The sequence below is a fragment of the Onychostruthus taczanowskii genome, unplaced genomic scaffold (assembly GCF_017590055.1).
Source record: "Onychostruthus taczanowskii isolate IOZ18803 unplaced genomic scaffold, ASM1759005v1 scaffold10, whole genome shotgun sequence".
NCBI lineage: Eukaryota > Metazoa > Chordata > Aves > Passeriformes > Passeridae > Onychostruthus > Onychostruthus taczanowskii.
Window position 1 is genome coordinate 7,783,486 of NW_024496526.1, and position 26,668 is coordinate 7,810,153.

General features: G+C 39.7%; 2 protein-coding genes across 4 annotated transcripts in view; both read right to left on the bottom strand.

The window, feature by feature from the left end:
- Positions 1-445, bottom strand: part of ADCY5 (adenylate cyclase 5) — a 205,763-nt gene extending 205,318 nt beyond the window's left edge. The window contains exon 1 of the mRNA XM_041408507.1: positions 361-445. The gene's annotated coding sequence lies outside the window, so the exon portion shown is untranslated. The remainder of the gene's footprint in view (positions 1-360) is intronic.
- On the bottom strand, positions 389-21,116 carry HACD2 (3-hydroxyacyl-CoA dehydratase 2). Of its 3 annotated transcripts, none has more exons than XR_005952966.1 (7): positions 21,004-21,116; positions 20,700-20,718; positions 18,097-18,185; positions 12,298-12,419; positions 11,453-11,631; positions 10,587-10,763; positions 389-499 (listed from the first exon to the last, which is right to left on the bottom strand). XR_005952966.1 is itself a non-coding variant. In XM_041408521.1 (6 exons), exons 3-6 carry the CDS (start codon positions 18,142-18,144, stop codon positions 10,681-10,683), a joined length of 432 nt encoding a protein of 143 aa, XP_041264455.1. In that variant the 5' UTR covers positions 18,145-18,185; positions 20,700-20,718; positions 21,004-21,116; the 3' UTR covers positions 5,746-10,680. The 3 variants fall into 3 exon arrangements, 1 of the variants encoding a protein (XP_041264455.1); XR_005952967.1 differs by lacking the exon at positions 389-499 and adding an exon at positions 2,871-4,603; XM_041408521.1 differs by lacking the exon at positions 389-499 and having other exon boundaries at positions 5,746-10,763.
- Positions 21,117-26,668: the final 5,552 nt, after the last annotated feature.

Below are 26,668 nucleotides of genomic sequence, written 5' to 3' on the forward strand. Positions count from 1 at the left end.
GCCGGAGCGGGGCTGTGGCTGAGGCTGAGGCGGCCCCGCGCGCGGCTCTCCCGGGGAGCGCGCGCCCGGGGCGGGGCGCCTTAACCCCTTCGGCGCCGCCCGGGGAGCGCCGGGAGCCGGCCCCGGAGTGCGCGGGGCAGCTCCGCACGCTGCCTCCGAGCACCCGTGTCCGGCAAGCTGCTGCTGCTGCATCAGCACCGGTGGCCGAACTGGCGAACAGAGGAAAATCGAGCCCCAGAAAAGCCTCTCACAACAGCAGCACCTGTTACTGGACCCACCTTAAGGCAGAAATTAAGGGTAAAATACACGCACAGGTAGGTTTACCTTGTTTTTTTCAGCCACTTAAGCTACAGCCCTCACCTTCACCCGACAGCGCTGTGGCACCGTTTTATGGCATATTCCCTAACCTGGGAGCGAGGCATGACGACAGCGCAGCAGTTCCCAGCAAGTTTCAGTCTCCAGACTCTTCCACAATGTTCTTTCAGGTGAACCACTCTTTCTGCAGATGCAAGTGAGCCAATTAATGATTTACAGTGTTTTGAAGGTAAGCATCGTATGTGCTAAGAATAATATTATTGCTTGATGTTCTGCATCATGTTTTATTAAAAACAAACTGTCAAATCTGATAACTGCTTGGCTTAAGTTGCTGAAACTGGTAATTGTGTAGATGTTTGATCAAACATTGGAAATCCCTGCTCACAAGTAGTCCTTAGCAGTAGTAGTGCTGAAGCTGTGGTTATCAAGGGACAGAGATAAGCAGCGTTTGTAGAGAGGTAATATTGCTGGACACAGTTGGGGAAAAAAAGCCAAACTGGATAAGCTTCCAAACAGAAACCCTTCACGTGTCCTTTACACGTGCAATTTAGGCCTTTGTGCATTTCAGTGGTTTGTAAAACCATATGCTGAATTTTCAGCACCTTCTTCCGCAGAGCATCTTTTGTTTACCAGGAATTCACAGCTGAAGATTTTCCCTAAGACAATACACACAACTATTACAGCGGGGTTCACTTACAGAGCACTTTCCTGACAGATGCTACATACTGCAGCTGATCACAACTGGACTTACAGTTTGCTTCCCATGAGGAGACATTTTTATATATAAATACCACTGCCCTTCAGATGGAATTTATCATTTCTTGTGATATTATACAACAATGTCACTATCCATACACTACTTTTGTTCTACTTGAGTAGAACAAGACTCAAGAATTGTGTGGTTGGTTACTCAGGCTGAACAGTGCCTGAACCCAAAGGATAAAGACAGTGAAACAATTCTTCAGTGGGCTGTAAACTGGGACAGGTATTTTTGTTTTGTACACAAAGTCCCATTTTGGAGTTCTTCTCTCAAAGCCAGCAGTAAAAGATCTCACTTTTTCATGCTAAAACCAAGTAAAGGGAGAAAGGTGATCCACAAAATTGGTGACCCTAAAATTAATTCTGCTTCACAGAAAATTACTATGAAGGCATGTATAAGAACCAAGCACATTCAACATCCACATCTTGCTATATTTAGTTCTAGTTATCAAGAAACATTGCCCAGAAAACAGACCAAGTAATTTTAAGGTTTTTATGTTTCACCACTAGGACTAAATGAGGTCTTATCTTTTGCATCATGAAAGCCTCTGGAAGCCTGAATCCTAGGCAGGACTCCAGTCACAGTAAGCTACAGCTCCTTCTCCAGAAAGTTTATATACACAGGTACCAGGGAAATGGCAGTTTCAATTCCAGAGTATCATTCATGGGGTTTTTTTCCACTATGCCATTTTGTATGACATACAGTTTTGCTTTTCTGTATATCATAAGAATTGATGCTTAATCAATTTTAGAGTATTTTTTAAAAATCGGCCAGAGGGGAAAAAAGTTTTGTCCTTGCTATAGGGGAAAACAAGTCTTCAACCAAAAGTTTGTAACTTTAAAAACATGTGGATAAATACAAGGTGTTGAGTTTAAAGAGGGGTAAAGAAGCATTTGGAAGAGATTGTGCAGAAAATCTGTAACTTGTGAAAACAACAAAAATGTTAAGAAGCTAAAAAGTGTCTCAGAAGCCATGAGAAGCCACCAACTAAAGAGGCAGCTCACACAATGAGGGCATACAGGGCTATGACAAAGACAGAAGATTCCACGTGGATAGTAAAAATCTTTAATGCGCACTTCCAGCTGATGATGTTACTGGATGACATAGAGCAGTAGTAGAACTAAGGCAACAAGCAGGATATTTTAATATTAAGGATACAGACCATCATACAGACAGCTGATCTACAGCTTTCCTTCTAACATGCAGCTTCTTCAAGCCCTGCCTCTCGTTTCTAATTCAGGAACCTCATGACAAATGGCAGTAAGATACAATGTTTGTCTCACCCAAAAAAGTTATGCACGAAAGCAAAACACTGCATATCCTGGGTGGCTGTGAAGTCATTTTAAAAAGCCCAGCACTTACTACAAGAACATTCAGGCAATCGTACTTTGTTAATGAATTATACATAGATAGGAGTTGCCTTTTTCTATCACAACGAAGCCCAGCCATTTTCTGATGGATGAGTGTAAAACTGAGCAGCTTCTGTATCTCAGTCCCAACATGGATATTTTCAAATTATGACCTTAATCAATACAAATGTGCTTTGCATATAAGTCCATATAAAATGAGAATATTTACTTACTTTGTTCAGAGATCAACAAATACAAATACTACAATACTGCATAGAAAAACAAACTTCCTATTCCTTATCCTGAAAGGTTAATGTTGCATCTTCCAGTCTAGCCCAGCCTTCACAAATTCTACCTGTCCCATCATAAAAGCTTTTCTTTTTCTTCTTTTTTTTTTTTTTTTTTTTTTTTAATTTTTTGTGGTAGGGTTTTTGGGAAAAAAAAAAAAAAAAAAATCAGTACCTTCAATAATATCTTAATAAAATTCTGGATTAAAATTGAACCACGCCTCTTTTTCAGAAAGTATTTATCTGGTTAAAATAACACCTAAATGAAAGTAAACACATGGAAGATTTAGAAAACACTGGCAAAATCTCTCAAATGATTTCACCTTCTCAAGAACCTTCAGGAAGCCATGAGGGAATCAACAGAGAGCTACTGTGGCAGATCTAAACTTCTTCAACACACAGGTTCACATAAATTCTGGTTTCACATGTAGTCTCATAATTTGTATAAAAACTTTTTTACTTATTATTATTACAACAGGTGCAGTAGACAAACATTAGCATTCTTTCTTTCCATTATTTACTTTAAATGGGGAATACCAAGTAGACAGTGACCTCAGAACATCTGTGTCACATTTTACTCTTCATGGTCTTCAGGCACTCCAAGACTCATGGAAGCATTAAATTCAGAATGTTAGAATATCCAAAGCAGTCCAAAGCAGCCCTGTGAAACCAAGAGATAATCATACAGTCCAGCTTGGAGCCATGAAATACTCAAACTGAACAAGCTGCTGTTACAAATTCTCTTGCTCCACACCACCCCTCTCCCAGTGATCTCGTGATTCAAAAGGAATAGAACCAGAAGTGAGAAAATAGTGAAAAAACAAAACCACAGTGACTTAAAAAATGAACAAAAGCCCAACCCAAAACAATCTGACTCATTATTGACTTCTGGGGTTTTTTAGGGATACTGAATCACATTTATTAGTGTTTTCACAGTAGCACCCATATTTTACCCCAAATGTAGAAATAAAATATCCTGCATGCCCATGCTGTTTAGTCCAAGCAAAGCTGGGCTACAGATCTCCATGTGCACATTTGCAATACAGAAGGATGGCATCATGAAATTCACCATAATGCACACAATTCATTTGGTCATTCCAGGGATTTGACATAATCCTGACATTAGGAAGAAAACAGCCAAGGATTCCAGTTTTTGACACAGAATGTGAACATAGCAGCTCATTTGTTAACTGCAGCAGATTTACCTGCTCACCTTTGGAAAGCAGCAAAGCAATGAACAGGACTGAAATGTCTGTACTGAGTGGACTCCTGGAGGCTGCACAAAGCTCAGAGCACAACAGTAGGAGTTTTACATCTTTCTGAAGGAGTTCTACACCCTTCTGTCAGCAGTTTATTTCTTCAAAATCCAGTGTGCTGAGGCCTCATCGGCAGTCATGCACCAGCAGGAAGCTGGAGCACAGCAGCCCAGGAATGCTTACATCTGGCCCTTGTCTGAACACACCTGTAAGCCTAGAGCGGGTTTCCACACTTTGCCTGGCTTGACAATACCTTTTGAAGAATAACTCAGAATTTTCAGACTGCAGGGTTTGCTTCAGCTAAAGGGCTGTAACAGTATCAACTCTCTTACTTAGTAACTAGTTACTGAGTAACAGTACCCACTCTTACTAACAAAACTAACCAGCAATTGAATTGACTTTCAATTTCACATCCATTTTCTTGCTGATGCAAGACAGCTTTTTCCACTGTTCCAGTTTGCTAACAAAGTGCTTTATTTACTTAATTTAAATTGCACCAAAAAGCTGTGTAAGGAAATTCATTTGATATTCTCAAACCAGCAACTTTCCCAGCAGTGGTTTATACACAGGAATGGAGGACTAAAACAAAGCACCTAACTCAGTGCATCCAGTTCCTCGTAGTCTTGTAATAAACACCTGGAGGAAAATAAAACAAACTTCATGTCATCAGCACACTAGACTAAACATTGCAGCATCTCCATTAAGTGCTGCTGTTCTGTCTTAATAAACAAACAAAAAATCCCTCCCAAAACCCAAAACCAAATACCACCACCCTCGCCCCAAAGAAAAACAACAACTACTGGATTCCAAAGGGAACAGGAAGAAAGTTTCATGTTTCATCAATGCCCAAATATTCTTTGGGAAACACAGTGGTAAAGCTCTGTAACCTCCAGTACCTCTCCTCTTCCATCTCATCATTTTATGGATGGTCATTAAGCAGAGACCAGTACTCATTATATAATCTTTTCTTATCCAGTAAGTGAAGAGGATGCATTTTACCCAAAGAAACCTTTAAATGGCAAACTGATTTCATAAAAGCCATCTATTGCCAGGCTGATTGGAGGGTTCTCCACTTCCTATATACTCTCCACAGCTGAAGGTTTTTGTGGGCATGCTATAAGTCCTGGTGCTCAAACTAGAAAATGCCAATACTGAAATTTTTCATGTACGCTTGCTGCAAGTGGTTACAGTTCACAGAAGACTCTGCAGACTGTCTGTAGCAGGAGTCAAAAACACAGGACAAAATGCAGTTCACTCCTCACAATTCAGCTGAACAAACCTCTGCAAAAACTTCTGCCAAAGAATTTCCCAATAATAACATCCTCATGCAGTACCAGGTAATGTAAAATTTCTATGTACAGACTGCACAGAATAAACTGAATCTAGAGAGAGGCAGCTGTGGCACATGAAAGAGAAAAACCTCTGGTCACACTAATGCCCAAGCTAACTTGAGAGGCCTTAAGAAGAGCCTTAGGATCTTGCACAGCTGTAAAGGAAAATATTCTGGAAATTAGCGATCAAGATTATTAAAATAGTTACAAATTTTTAATCCACATTTGAAATTGCAACTACTTCAAAGGCAGCCTTCAGAAACTACTTAAGAAGCTTAATTAATTATCTTACTACTGTAAGTCTTCTGACAAGTGTGGAGGAGAATATGTTTAGGAGACAGGAAGCAGAATTTAAAAGCCACTTGGTACTGAATGGAAGTTCCAGGCAGGAGGGTGGCTTGAATCAATCACTCCCCACTGTAAAAATGCTCAGTTCACATCACATGAAACTGAATCACACAGATATTCACACCTTTTTATTTTATATTCAGCAGCCCAGCACAGAGCCTCCTCTAGTCTTATATCAAGAACTGCCAATGCTTTAAGATGAGCCTTACACATTGTTGTGACATTGACTTGCTGACAACCACAGAATCCTTATGCTTTTCAGACTCTTCACTGTTACCCTAGGGAACTACAATTGTTTCCACACACAGTTTTCAAAATGCAGAGAGGAAACACAAATAGCCAGTGACAGTTCCTGTAAGGCACAAACAGAGCCCAGCACCTCTCCACAGCACAGCATTTCTGAGTTTTTAATTACACAGCAGTGCTAAGTCACAGCCATCATGCGTAGGACATGTGCTGATGCTGGGGATGACAACACCATTTCATCCCATCTCAGTCAACAAAAAAATCACTGTAGTTGTGCAATCTTATGACAAGCATATGCCTGGAATAATAGCACTCACTCTGCAGCCACCACTCAGTTCCTTTTAGAGGATTATAACTTGTTATTTATGGGCATTAATGTCATCTAGACACAGATTTTAAATCTCTCTCAGGAAGTGTTAAAAATGCTAAAAACGTTGCCGTGGTAGCAGACATATTATATTTAGTAAATGAACTCTGAAGAATTCTGTTGCATTAGTTAAGCATTCCACTATATTTATAATACTCAATTTTGTTTTTGAAGGAAACCATCAGCATCCAGAGTACAGGTAACAGCAGGAAAACAAAGAGCTCACACTCAGATGAGGATCCTTCAGGGAGTTCTGAGTGCTGGCACAGTCAGCCAAGGTGTTGTTATGAGCACTTCTTTTGAATGTGGAAAGCAGAGCATGTAACAGTATGAAGTTTCTTATTTGTTTTGTCTGAGCTCCAGAGTTACACATGCTAAAAGAACTTGTAAATTAAAAGATACACATTGTGTACAAATGAATAAAAATACAACTAACTCACACTTGTAAAATATCTGCTTTTGTTCCTTAAACAGTAACAATACAAGATATTTTGTTCAGAAGTATTTTATTTGGATTATACCAATTAGTATCACTGTTCAGTAGGCCAAATCCAGGCAGAGAGCACAGAATCAACTGCACAAGGCAACAACACGGACTAGTATTTTAGCATACAAACCATTTCACTGCATTATCAAGTTGAAATATCTTTCAACCATGCATAAAAATTCTATGCTTAAGTCTTTCAGAGCTCCAGGTAATACCAGATTCCTAAATATACAAAAAATACATTTAAATTATAATAATCTTAGTGAATCAGACTTATAAAATTACAATTTTATTCTTCACAACATAGAAAAAAATACAAAAATGACTGTATATAGTTTTCACCCAAGTTTCACTGACATATACATCAAAATATGTATATTTGATGTATACTCATGAAAATTTTAAGCTGTAAGATAAGTTGTAAAATGACACTGCAGATTGGTCCACACAAATGCCAACCTTCATAACGATAAGAAAAAAACCCTCTGATAAAAACATCATATTGTGAAAAATTACAATATTTCTGCACTGTAACCTGCATTCTTACTGTAATTTACAAATATGAACATTTCTACAATTCCAGTTGTAAACACACTGGTGAAAACCTTGGTCTTTTGGAGGGTAGTGACTAACTCAGAGCTGGCATGGTAGAACAAAAAGTGCTGTCAGCTGAACCAGTGCACACAAGAGAGCACCAAAGCAGGGGGGCTGCTGCTCTGGAGAGGCTGACAGAGAACATGCAAGCCAAGTAAACAGTCTGGGGGGAAATAAACCCATTTGTGACACAGCACCAATCAAAGCATCTATTATAGAGCTCACAGAAACCACATGGCAATTTCAGTGACAGATGAGGGGAAACTTCTTCTTTTATGAGGAGAAGATACCCCACAGTGTCAGCAAAATCAGTATTACGGAACAACCCAAACAGTTTTAGGGCATCACACTACAGTTCTCTCCCAAGATCAGCTTCCAGTGATTTCCATGGAAGTTAAACTTGAAAAAGCACTGCAACAAGAAGCACTGAATTTTTGTACATATTAACTGCACGTTCAGACTTCCGAATATAATTTATAAATCAGCTTTGCTGGTAAGAATTCTTACTGTGAAAGCAACCTCTTTTTCTTTTGAAAGGAAAAGTAACTCAATTTTCTTTTAAAAGGCCATAGTTTATTTGCATTTTTGTCATAAATGGATACTTTCACTTAAAGTAAATATTCCATCATAAAGCCTGTTCAGCAAAGGTGTTGGTTGTAGAAGTTTTCTCCCTACTGGCAGCTTCTCTGCTTTTCCATGCTGCCAGTGCTATCTGTTGTAGATCTGTACTGTATCTTTCTCATCAACAGAGCCAGGGGTTTGTCTCATGCAGGAGTATTACACAACCATTTTTTTATCTCCAAATTGGACCAACAAATTTGAAACCTAATCTTTTACTTGGGCACAGAAATCAAATTAAGAAAAGTTCAGGAGCTGAGCATTGACAATATCCAGTAACCTAAGTACATCAGGAAATCAAATCTTTTAGATGACATCCTTCAGAAATATTGACATTAACTTCTTTAATAGCAAGTATAAGCAAAAGGAGATGTTTTGTTCAGAGGTGGAAGTTCACACTTTCAAACAATGACTTCAGAATAATGTAACATTTCTCAGATCACTACAACAAAGTGTATAATCTAATATAGAAATTAATTGAATTGTTGCATCTTTGAATCCAAAACCATTTTGAGGTTGTATATGGCCATAGTAATAGAATCACAGAATTGTTTGGGTTGGAAAAGACCTCTGAGATTGAGTCCAACCATTTTCCTAACACTACAAAATCCCAGTAAACCACGTCCTTATGCACCACATCTTCAGGTATTTTAAATACCTTCAAGGATGGTGACTCTATCACTTCCCTGGGCAGCTTGTTCCAGTGCTTGGCAATCCTTTCCATGAAGAAATTTCCCTTAATACCCCATCTAGACCTTCCTTGGCACAAGAAGAGGCATATGCTCTAGCCCTAATGCTTGTAACTTGGGAGAAAAGACCAACACCCAACTTGCTACAACCTCCTGTGTTTGATAATCCAGTCAGTAACTGGCTCCAAAATGCTGAAAATAGAAGCAAAGATTATTATTGTCTCTTGTCCTTTCTCTGCTTATAATAATCCTGTTTGTGTTGAACAGGAAAGGCTCTATATAGTCAGATAGGAAAATTCAGTCCTTTTGATGGAGCCAAAGAAAATTACTGAAAAATGACAAGGTTTTGGTCTTTTTTAAATATCGCTCTGACAAGCATAAATCTGAATAACTGTAAATCCAACTCTTCCCAACTGCTAGAACAGAGAGCCTGTGTCCTCAGTACTTCCCAGCTGTGTTTAGAAGAGCTGGGATGTGTCAAACACAACCAGGCCAGGGGAGGTGCTGGCAGGCAGAGCATGAGGCAGCGCTGCAGGCAGCATGGAAAGCGGACACACCTCATCTATGCACTGAACCAAACCAGAGGGAAGCCAGGGAGGCCCACATGGTCTTGTCTAGTGGCTGTGACTGGATGCAGACAGGACTATTTGGCCATCAATTCCTAACAGAGCAAAGCCATAACCTACATTTGCTTTTGTCTCTGCCTGGATATCCATTCATTTCCCTTCTCCTTTTGTTCCCTTCATTCTCCACCCTGTTACTCCCCATCAGAAATTTCTTCTAGGCTTGGGGCACAGCTCACACAGCACTAGTGCTTTCTGCCTCACCACAAAGCTTTCTCAGCTCCTTCATTTTCCTTTCAGCCTCCCAAGGAAAGGTTAAGCCTGACAACCCAGAGAAAGCACCTAGGAGAATATAACTTCTTGTGGTCTTCCGCTCTTTCCAAAGAGCAGACGAGGGTGGCTTGTCCTACATGCAAAGGCAGCATGTAACACATGAAATAATTTGCTCTGGAAGGAGCAGATTATAACTTTCACTTCAGAAGTTGAGTGCCTGGAACTTCCTGCTTGGATGTGCCAGAGTGATGACCTCAGTCACTTGAGAAAAGTCAGGCTAAGGAACAGAGCCCCCAAACACAGCAGACCAAGTAGACCTCAGACTGAAAGATGAGTATCACAGACAATGACTAGAGATGAAAATTTATAGTAAAAAAGGGAGAACTGCACCTGTTTCTGGGTGAACTACCTCCTTATATTTAGATTCATTACTGATACCACTGAATTAATACAGTTAGTATTAATTTTTTTTAATATGTAAAAAAGTATTCAGTGATGCAGTACTTGGGGTAGTTTTAATGTTTCAGATAAGAATTACAGCCTCTGAATTAATATTAGCATTTGAGTGATCAGCTTATACAAGCTCTTCAGAGAGCACACTCTGGTCAGACACTGTACTGTTTAAATTCCTAAAGAACCACATTCCCCTCATTTTCCGTAATTGGTTTCTTGTTCTTGTTCCCATCACCTTTTAAATACACAACCTACCTTTCTAAAGTCAAATACTTTGCCCAGATTACATTCTCCACTGAAGTCTCTGACATTATCCTGAAGTATTCCAGAGCATACTGTTTGCTTTCACAGCAATACATACAGTTTCTGGCATGCAGTCAAGCACTTAAAAAAAGAGGTATCAGTAATATAATCCCAATTCAGGCATTTAGTGGGTACAACTTCATCACTCATACTGCAACCTTCAGGCATTTAGTAATAAATGAGAACCATTTAGCACATCATTTAAGGAAAAGGTTAACTGCCAAGCCATATAAAGTTTTAAGTTTTCTGAAGCACTGCAAGCTGAAAATTATTTCAATGTTTGACATCCTGGAATTTCACCGAAATCAGATTTATTAGTTATTCTTGCTAAATTATTGGTCTTTTACCTCTGACTTATCTTGGTATACTCTTTACAAATGTGCTGGGTATTGAAAAACTGCAGCATTTTGATGTTTGAAAAGTTCTGAAAAAGAGTTGGAATTACTCCGGCTTCTTATGCTCTTCAGAGTGGGAGAGCACCTTTCGCCTCTGATGCAGCATGTGGAAATAGAGCTGAGGGAAGACTGAGGAGAAAACAGACTCAAGTCAGTAAAGTGTGAAGAGAGGCCTGCAAGATGCACTGTCACATGGCCAAGGTCACCAAATCTCTATTAGAGGATCTGCTAATCCACTTTTTGCTTAAGTTATCTATTGCTTTTTACACTCTAAAGAGATGAACTGATATTGTTCTTAGGCTGCAGGTACTATTAATTTTTCTGCTAGAGCAATCACCTTTTTAATAAAATGCAAAATGCCTTATTTAACTCTAAATGTTGAAGCAGATGACAAATGTTGCCATAACTGCATGCACACAATACAAAGAAAACAGACTGCAGGGCAGAAAAAGTCCTTCAAGAGAAATTTCCAGATTGTTTGAATTTTTTGTAATTCTAGTGTCACTTTTTCAGACTCTAAGGCATTTCATACACATCAGTGCCTCTTTCATCTCTATCTATCCAGAGCTTTTTCTCTTTTTATTTTTAAAACTATGGTAAACAGGATGTTTGCAAAACAACAAAGGAGGGGGAGGAAAACATACATATACAAACAGCAAAAGCTGAAATTTCCATGAGAAACCTTTGTGAACCATGCAAAAATTAAACAAGGTCACCAGGAGGCTAGATTGGTTACTTCTATGTATGTTAATCCCACAGTTGTTTGCTTTTCCCAGTACAGCTGTTAATACTAAGAAAACTAACAAACTCATACTTACTTGGAATGTAAGAGATCATGACCAGGATCAGGAATGTATAGTAGTCAAATGAAAAATTGTACTTGTTAGGTAAACTAATGGAATACAAGCCAGACTGCCTGACGAAGGGTAGTGCAGCATATATTGTGAGTAATTCACCTGAGACTCCCATTGGATACAACACTATAAACAAAGTGTACCTAGAATGAAACACAGAAAGAATTAAGTTATGACAAACTCTGACTAAATATTTGTTAAATGATATTACAGATATTCAACATTTGAATTCCCCACTCAGTATTTATTTTTCTTAGATCTTATTTGATTAGAACATGGCAAGGTATGAACACTATTGCAAGGTAAGTATTCAAATCAGCAATCATTTGGAAATATTTTAAGATTTTATCTGAGAATCTACAAATTATCTTTAAAACTATTCTCCACACATGCACACTTTGTTTATTTGATTTCTGAACTCTTTGGTAGAAGTCATTTTACTACTTAAAACAGGGCCAAATATAGTTGATGTTAATCAATGAGCTTAAATATTATTTCAAGGACAACCAGTGGATTCAAGAATTACTGCTAAATGTCAGTTTATTTACTGTCATCCCCTACTGTTACATATCAGTTTCTGACAAACAATTATTTTGAAAATGAGTTCAGACAAATGACTACTTCAGCTTGCAACGCAATAGATTTTTGTAACCCGAAAATGTGCTGGAAAGAAGCTAGGCAGTCACGTTCACAAACAGGGCAATTACCTGAAGGCAGAATCTAATTTTTTTGCACTGCAACTACTTTACAAGATAAATATCCCTGTCAGATCAGTGCTTTAAGGCTGTAACTTTTATGATACTACCGACCTGGCCCATTTGATGAGATAAGGGAGATGGTTTAACAAGCTAAAGGTGTAAAAAGAATAACGGATTATCTCGGTGATTGTCCAGGCCACTACAAACAAGAGGACACTGTCTTCACTTTGTACCTGTGAGAACGGAAAAAAGGCTTTGTATGAGCTTGAGCATTCCCAGTCACTCACCAGACCCAAGAAAGCCTCACAGAAGTCAATTCCTGTGGGTTACCTTACTGCATCATTTTAGAGAACAGACTCCAAGAATGAGCTTAAAAGCAACATTAGTAACAACAGTAAAAAACCCTTCTTATCGTGCTCTGTATTTTTCTAGTTGCTTAAGAATGGCTCTGCTTCATGATCAGGTAACTTCAGCTCTCATATTCTGTGCAAGGTAAATTGGTACAAGAAACCCCTGAAATGCTGAGCATAATTCTTAACTCTTCCACTCCTATAGAGTACCAGCTTCTATTTCAGCCCTATGACTGTCTCCTATGCAGAAAGAAAGGCCTAACACTTGATACTTGGTTTACACTTAATATTCCGATACCAGCTCATGGTTCTTCTGAGCAGAAGCACTGTTTTCCTTTTTCTGGTCAGAAACTGGGTCCTACTTTTGAGCAGCAGCAAAACAGCTGACATCAGGTTGGGAGGAGAGAAGAACCAAGCTCAGATTGTCTCACCTCAGGTAAGCCTGGCAGGTGCCTGATTGACTGTTCCTTGCTCCATTTTCTGCTTATTGCAAGTAGCATAGTTCCTCTGATGTTACACTCAAGGCAGTATCATGTTTCACTGCTTTACAACTCTTGGAGCTTTTATGTCACTCACACATCAGTGAAGCAGCTGTAGCTCCCTCCACATTTTAACCCTGAGATCAGCTCAGCTGGTCTGAGCATGGTGCTAATAATGCCAAGCTTGTGGGCTTGATCCCTGGATGGGATAATTTAGGAGCTGGACTCAGTGATCCTTGTGGGTCCCTTTAAGCTCAAAATATTCTCTAATGAACTGCCTTTATCTGTGACATTTATAAGGTCAATCCTCAAAAGCATGTACTTTAAAATGAAGAGTTATATTTATTAGATTATGGAGCATCATTATGATATTCAAGTTCCTGAAGGATCTCAAGTATATGTGAGGACACAAACTCTTGAGGGATCAGACATGATTTTAATTCAGCCTTCTCCCTCTCTCCCCTCTTCAACAGAATTCCCAGCTGTATGAGCACCTTGAGCCCAAATTCAGTGGACAGCGGGAACGAAAAGAGCTCAACCACAGGGGCCCACATTTTCTCTTGTTTCTCTTTCCTCCAACTCTTGAAAAAAGGGAAAAGGAAGTCAGGAGATGTGGGTGGTGCACTCTATTCATCTTGGGCAAAGCACAAGCCAACAGAAAAAAAAAGGATCAAGAATGTATATACATATATGGACAATCCGAAACTTCTTAATAGGAGGAGACTGATCATATACTTTTGGGTAAAAAAGGGGAATTTTCTTCCAAGGGAATTACCCAGTAAAAGCTTTGTTACAGACTGCAAAACCCAGAAAAATTTATACAGAAATCTTGAGCAATCCTGGAATGCAGAGCTGCTGGTAATCTGTATAGTGCTGTAAATCTATGTTCTGCAGCGTGTAACATTTCAGGTCACTTTCACTGCATTTTGCAGCAAAAGCAAAACCTTATTCATTTCCCACATTCGATAATTTGTTTATATGTTAATCTCCCTTACATCACCATAAAAGAGCAAAATCCAAAAATTATTTGAAGATTTTCAGAGAAGAGACCAAATCCATATTGCTGCAGGATCCTAATCCTGTTTGAGGTCTGCTTTACAAGCAAGACTTAGTTCTCAACAGGGAAAAGTGAACAGCACTTCCCAGATGCTGCTGCTCCAAAGGAGGAACATGCTTGACAAGCACTCCAGAGCTGCATCTTCTGGCCAAATCGGGAGTAGCAGCTTAGTGATGAGTTCACCTAAACCTGTGAGTCTCAGCTTCAACCTGTGCTTTAAATCCCACTTCTTTCCCTAGCTATAGAAATGGGAAAAGTCAAAACCCAAAAGTTTGCAGCTTGAAGTAGGATCCAAGGATATGAGCAAGGACAAGAAACTGGGACACCAACAGTGAATCATACACATGGAAGTAGAAAATTCCAGTCCAGTTCTAACACTGCCTCCAAGGTTTGGTCTCCCCCTTCTCCTTTGTATTATAACTTATTAAAACAGTTCACACCATTATGAAACACACAACCCTCTGAGGTCACTTTAAGAATCATTGATTGTGCCTTCACAGCTTGTGTCCCTCTCTAAGGAAAAACAATTTTTCAGGAGTCTTACTCTTTCAGCCACTGCTAATGCTGCATTTGCATCATTCCTCCTTGAGGCTGAAAACAGGGCAAATACACAGCAGGCCTTCAATGAGCCACTGAGGCCAATGCTCCCTGAGAATTCAATTCTTCTTCCACTACCTTCCTCATGCCAGTCTTTCAAGGAAGTCAGACACAACTCAACTTTATCTACACCTTATTTATCCAACTCTTAATACGGGTCAATCAAACAACAGGCATAATTTTTTGGCATGTGCTTCAAGCCAACATATCATCAAGGAGGGTCCTGAATATATTTCAGCTTTTCTTAAACACCATAAATATGAGACAATGTTTGCTATAACATAAAAGAAACCACTGTCTTTTAAGATGCAAAGATGAGAACTGGGAGTTGACAAAATAAAGCCTGAGAGGTTTTTAATGTTCTCCTTAAGATTGGAAAGGGAAATTTCTCTACATTAAGAGTAACAGTTTGACAAATTTGCAGAAAATTTCAGCTAAACACATAATTAAGCAATCCAATGCAGAAGAGCAAAACCAGCAGCAATATGCAAGTGTAATGATGGAAAATATTGGAACAGCATGTCTCTCTCTAAAGAGCTGGTTCTCTGGTGCAGTAATTAAAAAATAAAACATAAAATTCAGGGGGAAAAAAGGAAACTTCATAGTAGGCACAAAGGGCCTGACAGACTATTGTGTTGTATGGTATTACTCTAATTTTACATAAATGTAAAGTAATGATGAGTCAGGTTTTTCAACTGTACTCAGCCATTCAGACTTCTGACCCTTCCATCATGGACTTTTTACTACATCTTAATGCTAAATATCATAAGATGTTCTTCCCTCTTTTAAGTAAGTATGTTTTACTACTGATTGAAGATATCAATTCCCCACTGCAGATACTAGAGTCCCAATTACCAACTCTACATGCTTTAGATGTTGTTTTCACAGCATATCTTGCCTGTGTGTTCTACAAAAGATCCTCTAAATATATATTACACTTATTTGCAACTCATCTGTAACTGAGCCCAATGGGATAAGCAATAAATGCCTGCTGACACAATTAAATTAATTACCCATCAGAACTGGGTGCAGAGTTATCTATCACAATGGAACTCCACGAAGGACTGCCATGATGTCACCAGATGATCTCATTGCTCACACAAATTCTAAAAGACATCTTTTGAGCTGAAGGGCACTTCCTGTTCTCCTGTGCCTACATTCTCCCAGCCCTTCACACCAGCTGCTCGTTCTCTGCTCCTTTGCAGGGAAACAAAAAAATTCACTGAACTGGTTCCTTTCTGACACAATGGCCAGCACTGATGACATGCCAGGCCCTCCTCCACAACACCAGCAACTGCTCCTACAGTGCAGGTGAGGAGAATCTCTGTGTGCAGTGCTTTAACATTTGCCATGCTTTAACATTTATTGTGAATAATTTCATATTGAGTTTAACAACACATCAGCACTGAAGTCCACAAAAAGCACAAACATGTTAGTGGCAAGAAGCATGCTTCAAATCACATCACATTTCTAGAAGTGTATCCTGACAGAAGGAGGGATGCAATACACATTTCTTCTTTTAGCTATATTATATATGAAAACAGTCTGGAAAAGCAAGATACTGAACACGTCTCATTCAAAAAGTTAAAGAGGAAAACTGCATTTTATTTTACAAGAACCTCATCATGCAACTGCATCGCTTACAAGTTCCATAAAGCTGTGTGAGAATTTAATCCTGGCCTTCACCATGGAGCTCACTTGTGCAGACAGCCCTTTAGAGAAAGTAGAACACTTGTGACACTTGCAATACATCTCCCCAGGTGAGCCTGCAGGTTCCCTGGTTGGGGCAAGGGGAGGGGTCAGCATACAGCCTCTTATTTGATTTATTTGCTCTAAGTCACAGGTCAGAAACTCATCACAGGGTTCCTCATCCAAGCCATTCTTATACCCACTTTCTAAGACATTAAAAAGGTGACACATAACAGAGTCTCTTGCAAGACTTTAACCAGAGACCACACAAGTGTGGGGGGAAAAAAATCTGCCTGGAATATTGCTGAAAGAATCCTTGTTAAAAGTCAAATATTTGGCTAATATCATTGTTCCCATTTTGCCAGTTTTCTCTGGTGAGAATGTGGGCACAAGCTTCAAAAAAACCTAACCCACAATCACATTACAGGTTTTTCTTTGATGTCTAACAGGCAACACATGGAATAATTCTAAGCACCACATATCCCAACACCATATAGATAACAAGCAAAACTTCAAGAGTACTTATTTTAAAGTATTTTATACATATATATAAAAGCTAATGTCTTGAGATTATGGTTTTGTTTTGTTTTCTTTTTTTTTTTTTGTTCAAAACCTAGTATTTATTTCTGGTGAATTAAGAGACCAGAGTACATTAATTTGCACCAACAGGGAAGTCCATTAGAAAACAGGTTTTCTGTTTATTGAGAAAAATAACATTCCTCCACTTCAAGTAGCATGAAACTAAGGCTTCACATGAACAAGCATCACAGTACCAGAAAGGACTGATAATTGCTAGGAACTACAGTGACTTATGTTACTCTACATGTGCATGGATGCTCTGATAGCAGGTTTGGAGGAAGGAAGAGAAAGCAGCTTCCCTCAAGACTTTGTAATAAGACAAGTTCCTTAAGACATTCTCCATTCAAGTCACAAATAATCTTATGTATAACATGACTGTCACTTATTTCAGGCACCCATGCTGACACTGGTATCAAGAATAATTTGTTTCTTTAATGAGAAGAAAACCAGTAAGATCAGTTGGCTAAAATTAACAACAGAGATGCAGCATATTTGGGCTACTAAAAGGATTCAGATGACACGAGTCAGTCACCATAACCTGTAGCAATTAAAGCATGTCCAGATTTTAAAACAGCTGTCAGGAATAAGCTTCAAAAAACATGGCTTCTAAAAGAATCTAAAGAGATCTGCATGAAGTACAGCACTATCTGGTGTGGTGAGCAGTGAGAAAAAACACTCAGCCCCCAAAATTTACCTACATTTGAGTATAAGAAAATTGAATGAAGGACAGAGGAAAGATTATCTTGAGGAGTGACAATGGAGAGCACGGAGGCAGTGCTGTGCACAAACAACTGAGGGGGAGTTTCAGATGCCTCAGGAAGTGAACTGCATATGCAGGAGGGCAATGAGATTTTGCTTTTCATTATGGCACTAGAAGGCTGTACCAAATCCAGGGTTCTGTATTACACACTGGAAGCTATTTAACTGTCAGTAAGGACTGCAGAATCTGTCCAGGAGCTAGATGTCTTACAGGGACAGAATCAGACCTCGCTCTGTTTGACTGTCAACAAAAGATGACATCAGATCTATTTTTAATTCTTTTGATCCACAGAAATTCATATGAACAATTTCCCATGGTGGGATACAAACAGAAGACATTTTAAGGACAATAAGACAGCAATCAACACTTGCTTTTCTATCAATTTGTAGCTTGACTTACCTCTTTTACACTATGTGTTACTGCCCACGTCAGGAAAACCCTTGACATCACTTGGAAAGCAGTCAGAACAACAGAAGAGGGAACAATGCCTGGAAGATATTTTGCAATTAGTAAATATTCCTGATTAACAAGGTAGGGTTGGGGAGATATAACACAGCTAAACCAAAGTCCAGTTATTTGAAATTTCTGGAAGGAAAGCATTTAATTTTGTTTTTAATTTGAAAATCTGAAGTTAGTCCTTCAGTGTATTTATACAGCATAATGCAGTGCAATCCCCTGACAAGGCTTTCTGCATCAAAATGCAAACAAATGTAATTGATCTTGTTGCAATCACAGCACATTCCTCAATACACAGAACAGCTCAATCAGATAATTTCAATCAAACAACTTCTGGGATACAGTCTTTCAAATAATCCTGTTTGATTAAAATATCTAAGATACTCCAAGATACTTCATTACTTCATTACTGTGATTTAAAAAGTAAAGATAATATGTTTTGCACTGTATATTCAAAAAAAAAAAAAAAAAACAAAAAACCCCAGACATTAAAAATGGTAAGTATTTTTCAGAACCACTGATCTAGCCCATATTTTGATAGATGAAAAGTTTGTAGCTCCTTCCCGGAAATACAACTCAGAAAAAAACCAAACCAGCCAACCACCCAAACAAACAAATCCCAGGGAACAGCTGATGCACTGGAAGGTACAGAAGCAACTTGAAGATTTTCTCAAGGAAGCAGATATCACTGGCTTTTCCAGCAAGTTCTGAGGTGCCAACTCACCTGTAGTAAAAGGACCCTACACAGCCAGGTCTGTCAGAGCAGGAATAGTTTTAGACTGCAAGATTACACAAAACTTCTAAACTTTGCATCCCAAAGTTTTATTTTCTTCTAATAGCTAAATGATAAGTTGCTGGTGTAGCTCCTAAGATAGAGTAAAAAGTGCTTGTAAAGCTAATGCAAACCACAAGCAACACAACAGCCTCAGAAATATGCAAGGACCAAAGAGGAAAATGAAATAAGACGAGAGAGTAAGAAAAGTCAAAAGCAAGTTTCAGTTGAATTATTTTAATTTATATGTTTGGCTTCTTTGAGAGAGAAAAGGAAAATCCTACAGACATAATTCTCTTCAGTTTTATCACACTGTCTTGGTCTCTGGGCTACCTGTTACCTCCTTTCCAGGTACAGCTCTGCATTTTTTAAACCTTTGGTGTATGTCAAATCCTGTTCTCAGCCATGCTTCACAGAGACACTCCCCTATCAATCCTTGTATTTTGAAGGACTTGCCTCACAGATGCTAACATTCCAGATTCTATTGAAAAGATGTGGAGAGAAAAGTTATGCTGATACACAGAGCCATCTGTCCCACACAAGCTCTTCTATTGACAGAGAATTACAGCTCTAGTTAGAGCAATTAGTTCAGCAGGGGCAAAGGAATCTGCAAATTTCCTGTTTCTCCTTGCATAGAAACTTTTGCTACAGTCAGTAGGACTGCAGCAGACAGCAGCAGTGCATCCAGCTGTGCAAACCCCCCTCAATTTATTTAGCTGACAAACACTTCCATTAACAGAAAAAAAATACAATCCACAGCCACTTAAAAGAAAACAGTCTTTTGCAAAAGAGTTTTGTTAGGGAAAGCAAAAAGAATAAAACCAGCATAAAATGTTGCCACTTTCCCCTAATGGCTCTATCTAATATTAAATTGTGCTACTAAGGATAACATGGGCTAAATGGATCCACACCTCAAATCAACTTGATTGAGAAATCAGCAAAGCATTATGGATTTAAGATGGTGAAACCAGCATTTTATCTGCAAGGTTTTCTCTCCAGTAGTCCAAGATCTAACTTCTCCTTCTTGACACTTGTTAAATAAGACCTTAAAATGGCACGTTTTAATATTAATTGTTGACAAGTTTTTTTTTAAATGTATGGTTTTATTCTGGTAAAAAACGTAAAAACAGTAATTGTGATTTAGTAAAATTAAACAGCATTGGAAGGATTGCCTTTGCAGCACAGGCAAACAGATGATACACTCAGTTTACTCTGAGTAGCCTTTACATGAATTTGAGGGGTATATGATCGTTCATTTCTTGGGGTGATCTGTGCACAGTTTATGAACTGCCTTCTTAAGACATTTTCAGAGCAGCTGGATGATTCAGAAGGGCCAGCACTACTTAATGTGAGACAGAACCAGACTGCCCTCTGCTGACACACTCCTAGCACCAGTTCTCCCAACACCTCACTTGGTTATTAGAACATCCCCAAAACTCACTATGAACCTACAACCCAATAACCTCTCCATTATGTGGCTGTCCGGACAATGATGAAAAACACAAGTCTGTAGCTGCAGCTTTAGGAACCTCAGCACCATCTTAGTCTTTAAGTAGTGGCTAGTGAACATTCAGATAGGAGCTGGAGCACTGTTCTATTGTTTTGTGACTTCTCAAATTAGGGAGTAAAAAAATGCAATGTATTTCAAACAAAAATTACTAAGTTATGCAAAAATTAAATTCAGCAATTCACAGACTGTAACATTTTTCTTGCAAATACATTGGTAAAAGTTCAGTCTTCTATAAAGTAGTAAACAGAAAATTTGCAAGCTTACCAAGTGCACAGTGCAGAATCTAGAACAAAAAGAAAAATTCAAATCACTAACACTTCAAATTAAGCAATTCAGACACACATTTAGCTCTGTTACAAGTGCTTAAGATTCAGGATTTGCATTTTAATGATTAAGATTAATATTTAGCTCTGCTGCCCAAGCTAAATAACAGACAGTAAAACTCCCTCTTACTAAAAGGAAAACTCAGCTTTTGTGTGAGGTATTCAGTAGAATTACAGTAAATATAAGAAATACAACACATTGATGCAAGTATTAGAGTAAGGCCAGGGAATAGGACTACACCCACCTCAAGCAAAGCTCCAGTTTGGAAGAATTTCAGGGGCTTTTCTATTGAATAGTAAAGGCTGTGGTAGCTGCCTTTAGCCAGATATGCCCTAACTAGACCAACTGCAATAACGAGCCACCTGAAAGAGAGAAAAAAGGAGACATTAAGCAAAGTGTAAGTAAAAAGAAATCTTTAATCCCTCTTTCAATACTTGAGAAAGCACCAGGCAGGACTGTCCTGAAATACACTAACTCTGCAACACTAGAAATTGCACCTTCAAATCTTTCCAAGTGAAAGATGATGCATTTTAAAAGCATTTTTCAGCACCAACGTGGTACCAATGTCTCTAATGTCCCATTTATTTTCCAGTGAGCTCTATTTATTAGTTATGGAATGTATTCATGGCAGACTGGCATCACATTTTGTTTAGTTTAAGCAGAAAAACAGCTAGTCAGAGACCTATTACCAATTTACAGCAGTATGACATAAACAAGATTCAGAAGGCATTTGATTTTAACGTTTCAGTTCAAAGTAATCCCCTAGACATTATGAGAGGTCATCCAGCTTAGTTGGGAGCATGTATTACATGAGAAATAGTTATAGATACATAACTCCAAGAAAACTGAGCCTGCTAAAGCCTTGAAGGCAGCATGGCCATTCCCATCCCAGTTTTCCTTTTTAACCAACAAATATATCTAAGCCTATGTAAGTAGTGCCAGTGTAACTGCAACTGTATGTGACCTGTTAACCCTGATGATTTTCCCTTCAGGTAACTTAAACCTAAAAATTTTTCATACTGGCTGATGAAGCTTTCACTAACTACCACAGCTACCCAGAGCTGATGCTTGCCCACAACATAAGAAATTCTTCAGTCAAGTCTCTGCCAAGCCACAAATCCAAGGTGAGTGGTCAACCCTGGTCAAATACGGATTTTCACTTGAAAATAGCATCTATAATGAACTTTAAAATCAACTTTCCAATTGCTTTGGGCAAACACGGGGAGAAGGGGCTGGTTGGTCAAGAAGAATCCTTAACAGGGGCTCCCAAACTTTTCCCTGACAGGCTCATCCAGGCTGTGTTACACTCAACTACTCTGAATGCCACCCAATTTTACCTCCATCTCCCTCCAAACCCCTTGTGTAAATCACCAAGTGTCTCTGCTAACAGCTCACCTCAATGTGTAGACACATAGCAAGCCCAATGACTACGCAATAGTTTTCACCCTTTGGAAAAAGGTGTGTAGCTGTGGTTTTGTAACAGGGATGATGAAGAAATTCCCTTTATTTGCAGCATATTAGAATCTCACAAGTACCATATTAGCTTGGATATTGCAAAGTATGTGCACATATTATCCCAAGTGTAATAACTGTTTGAAACACACAGTGAAGTTCAGATTTTTCAACAATAAATAACTCTGGCATCCAAGTTTGCGTTTGTAACAACATCTGTTAGCAGAATTGAAAGAAAGCTAATTAATTTCTGCCTTAAATTCTGGAAGACATGCACCAAAGAAAAGCAGGGGGAGTGGGGAAGATAAACGGGAAAGAGAAACAAGCTCTCCCTTTTTACAGAGTGACAAGTAATTTCAGTTAAAGCCATCTTGTGAAACCAAAGGACAAACATTTGCCAAGTAATTGCTGTTTACAAGGAATAAATCAGATTCATTTTGTATTTGGACTTCAGTGCAGAATAAACCAGTAAGGACTACAGTATGAGTGAGTCTCCCCTGTAACACCAACTGCTTCTTTAGAACAGGAAATCAGAGCAGGTTGACACTGTGCTCTTCTTATCTATCAAGTTTCTCTGGTTTTCTAGATCTTCCACGTTTGTTGAGAAAGTGCTGAATTGAGCAATTTCTCCAGTTGCACAAGATGCCAGTTCTTGGCTGTGCCTGCAAACCATCCTCACCTGAACAGAGACTGGTAAATCCCACAGCTCCCAGAGCAGCTCCAGCCTTTTGCTCTGCTCCACCCTCCTGCCAGATCACTGACTCCAGCAAGACTGTACTTTTTCCATTCCATTTACTTTATGGAAGGATATTCCATATCCTTCAAAAAGCATTTGATACAGACCAGAGCATGAATCCATACGAAATTAAAAGCTGAGTCTAGTTTGTGCTGAAGCTTTTAGTACCTCTGTCCTGCTTCTGTGATTCTTAAATAGTTCTTCACCCTCTAGGACTAGACAAACTGGAACAGGAGAAGGTGAAATCAAGGAATATCAGCTGAAAATGGAACTTGGCAAGAAGTTTAGAAGGGCAGCAAAAGGCATCACTGCAAAAAATGGATACTGCACACACAGAGTTTTTTAACTTTAATTTGGTCAGACTTGATAGACAAGCTCTGAGCTCAGGTCCTTAGGTTAACTCCCTTGGCTCTCCCACAGGTCATAGAAAGGCATTTTCTTATGCAAAGTTTACTGAGGTTCTGTAGCATTTATGCAAGAGAACACAGCAGAGCTGTGCAGTGAGTGCACCTGAAAGGGAGAAGTGTACTTTGACTCTCAACAGCCACTCACCAAAGACATGGACAATGAAACTCATAACCCGGAACACTCTTTGCTCAACACTGATTAATACAAACCCTTACAAATTCAAAAGCTATTACATTACCATCGACCTTGCTGAGTGAAATCCTTTTTAAATTCATTGTTTATACCACCACCAGCTACTTATATCCAGAAGTACTAGTCAGTTACAGCACTTGACTAAAAATAAGAAACATAATCACCTTTTAAAGCAGCTTATCTAACATTTACACTCAGCTCTAACAGCATGCACCGTCTCCCCACCCAGCACTATTCAGTGATTTTGGTCAAGCACAGTTTTTAGGAAAAATAATTTCTATGCTGCATCTCTGCCTCCAGAAACCCCATGCCAGGTCAGGCATGACTACAAAGCTTCACACTGTGATGGGAGAAGAGTGTGCCTGAACACAAGAGAAACAAGATGCAGAGCTTTCTGCAGCTTAATGCTTTGAGCCATGGGCAGCAAAAACCCGAGCAAGTACAGCTGAGAACCAACTGCAGTACTGGTTATCCCCTCTTGTACCATGATTGTCCCATTTTAAAAAAAAAAAACACCCAAAAATGAACCCAATAGTAAGTGCATGTAGCTCCAGACGGAGATCCACAGGTACACAGGTGCTTTTTGTACTGTTCTGCTCTTGTTAAAACAATTGTATGTTTTTTATCTTGGAATCCATACACTACGTGCACTACAGCATAAACTAGAAATAAGATCTATTATTTTTGGAGTAAGTTGTGCTTTCTTTAGCTAAGCCAAGATAAATGCAAAGTAAATACAGTAGCTATGCCGACATTTTTCAACTGTCACTTGATCTATTTTAAACAAAGTTAATACTTAGGGCAACTAGTTTTAAAACATTAATTTAGTACTGCAAAATAATGTTGTTTGTGTGCTTCAGTTTACAAGCCTCTTGTAAATCAAACCAAACAAACCACTTCCAAAAAATCCCATGTGCTGTTAGAGCATCACTTCATCACCTGGGCACCTTGAATTTTTTGGTTTTTTTTTTCTTTTCAAAATTCTCTTTCCAAGGCAGTGCAGCTGGAAAAACTAAGTCTGAGCACTCTGACTGACATGGGGTCAGTAAATAATCAGTGCCACCAGCTGTGTATCAATCTTTCAATCTTTTCATCTGAACAACTGAGCTTCTGTCAATCAACTCCAGAAAAACCTTTTTTAAAGGCTTCAACAACTGAGCTTTTTTCCTAAGCTCAACCTTGTATATTGTGGAATTTCAGCAGTGTCCAGGGGAAGTGCAAACTCCTCATCCATTTGAAGAGGAATTATCAGTGAGAGCCCTTGGTGACCTACCCCGAAAGAAAAGTGAGCGACAACAAAGAGATATGACTATGATCACAGAACTCAAATTGCAGAACTCCCCAAACTGCAGAAACCATCTAATCACAACCATGTCCAGAAAAAAAAGCACCATAAATCACATCCCACCCAAAAGTGGAATTTTCTAAGAGATGTGGTGTAAATCAACAAAATGGGTAATCCTGTGATCAAGATTTATATGACAACAGAAAGCTAAATAGAGGTTTATGTTATTTATTTCTGAGCTTCCAGCAATAATTTTTTTTTAATTTGTTCTTCTGAAGAAATAGAAATTTCCCATGCTCAGGAGCTTGCCATGACAAAAAGTTCATGACCACAAAGATAACTTTCCATTTATACCACAGCTTCTCTCTCAGGTTTTTTATATCTTTTATAAACACAAGTGAATTGCATATGAGCAGCAAAATAAGCAGGGAAATGCTTTTATTCCTTAGAAGAGTTCAGAGGTGAACTTTTTAACATTGTGCAGGGACACCACAAAAAAACTGAAAAGCTCTCCTGACTGCCTGCAATGTGTTGTGTTACTCACGTAATTATTTCTGAAACAACAGATTACTTAAATCAAACTGGTGGGTAATTATCCTTGCCCTCGGAGTGAAATAGCCTGCAAATATCCTATGGAGCCATAAACCTGCTCAGTAACATTTCACAGTAACAGAGCTGTTGGGTAACGGGTGTACCAGCACCTCACAAGAACTGAGCTCTCCCAGCTCCCCTACCTCTGATCCTCACAAGTGTAAATATCTTGTAGGCTGAAATAGCATCAGGTGCCACCAGCAAAGACTTCATGTCTTTGATTCTTCATGCCCAACTGCCTTATTGAAGTGAATTATATCTATATTAATTCTACACTAACCTTCCCCCAAAGATGACACTACTGTGTTTGCTCATATCCTCAATCTTTCAAAAGTTGGTTTTATTTTTATCTGGATTCCAATGAGATGTGACAGCCACAACTAATTAAAAAAAAAAAAAAAAAAAGAAGAAAAAAGTCTCCTTTCTCTCTTGAGAGTCCCCAGTTGTAACTATTTTTAGTTTTGTACCTAAGAACACACCTGAGTAAGCACCAATTGGCCCCGGTCTGCATCACGCCATGCAGGGCAAGGGCAGAGCACCAAGCTGGTCCAGGAGCTCACACATCCCAAAAGCAGCTTCCAAGCTCAAATTACAGAGCAGCTGAAGGGTTTGTAGAGAAATCTTACAGGGCTCAAGATCTCTGCCTTTAACTGCTGCTGTGGGCAAATTCCCTGCACTTAGGGCCAGCTCTCTAGTGAAATCTGCTGGAATCTACACCACGGACACGGCGATGCAAGGAACCTGCAGCCACTGGATGTGGAAACTGCTGCAGAGCAAATAAATGAACATGTCAACGATAGAGCCGGCAGCTCCCAGCGAGCCCGCACTCGCTCTGTCGTGCAGAGCCCGCTCTGGAGGGGCAGGCCGAGCCGCGGGCAGGGCAGCGCTGAGGGGCCGCCCGGGCCAGGAGCTCCGGGGCCTGGCACACGCTGGGGACCCCCGGGCACCCAGCCGGGATTACGGTCACGGAGCAGGGGGAGAGGCGGGACAGCGGGAAGGCAGCTGAGCAGGGACGCGCAGGAGCCCCTGTCCAGCACGAGGAGCGGCGAGCGAGGGCTCGGCTGTGGGTTTAGCGTTACCAAAGAGCGAGGCAGGGCCGGGGGCACGGGGCACAGCCCCGGACCCGGGCGGTGCAGCCGCACGGGCTCGGGACGGACGGGAGCGCGGGCGCGGCGGCGGCAGAGGCCGCTGCTCTCGGCCCGGCCCCGCTCTCTGCGCCGCGGGGCAGCCGCCCTGCCCTCGCTG

Bases quoted from the DNA above. Each gene is read 5' to 3' on its own strand.
- HACD2 (XM_041408521.1), bottom strand. From the start codon at position 18,144: ATGTCAAGGGTTTTCCTGACGTGGGCAGTAACACATAGTGTAAAAGAG. The intron at 12,420-18,096 runs GTAAGTCAAGCT...CCGTTCTCACAG, and splicing joins TAACACATAGTGTAAAAGAG to GTACAAAGTGAAGACAGTGT. The intron at 10,764-11,452 runs GTAAGTATGAGT...TTTTCTCCTCAG, and splicing joins CATGATCTCTTACATTCCAA to TCTTCCCTCAGCTCTATTTC.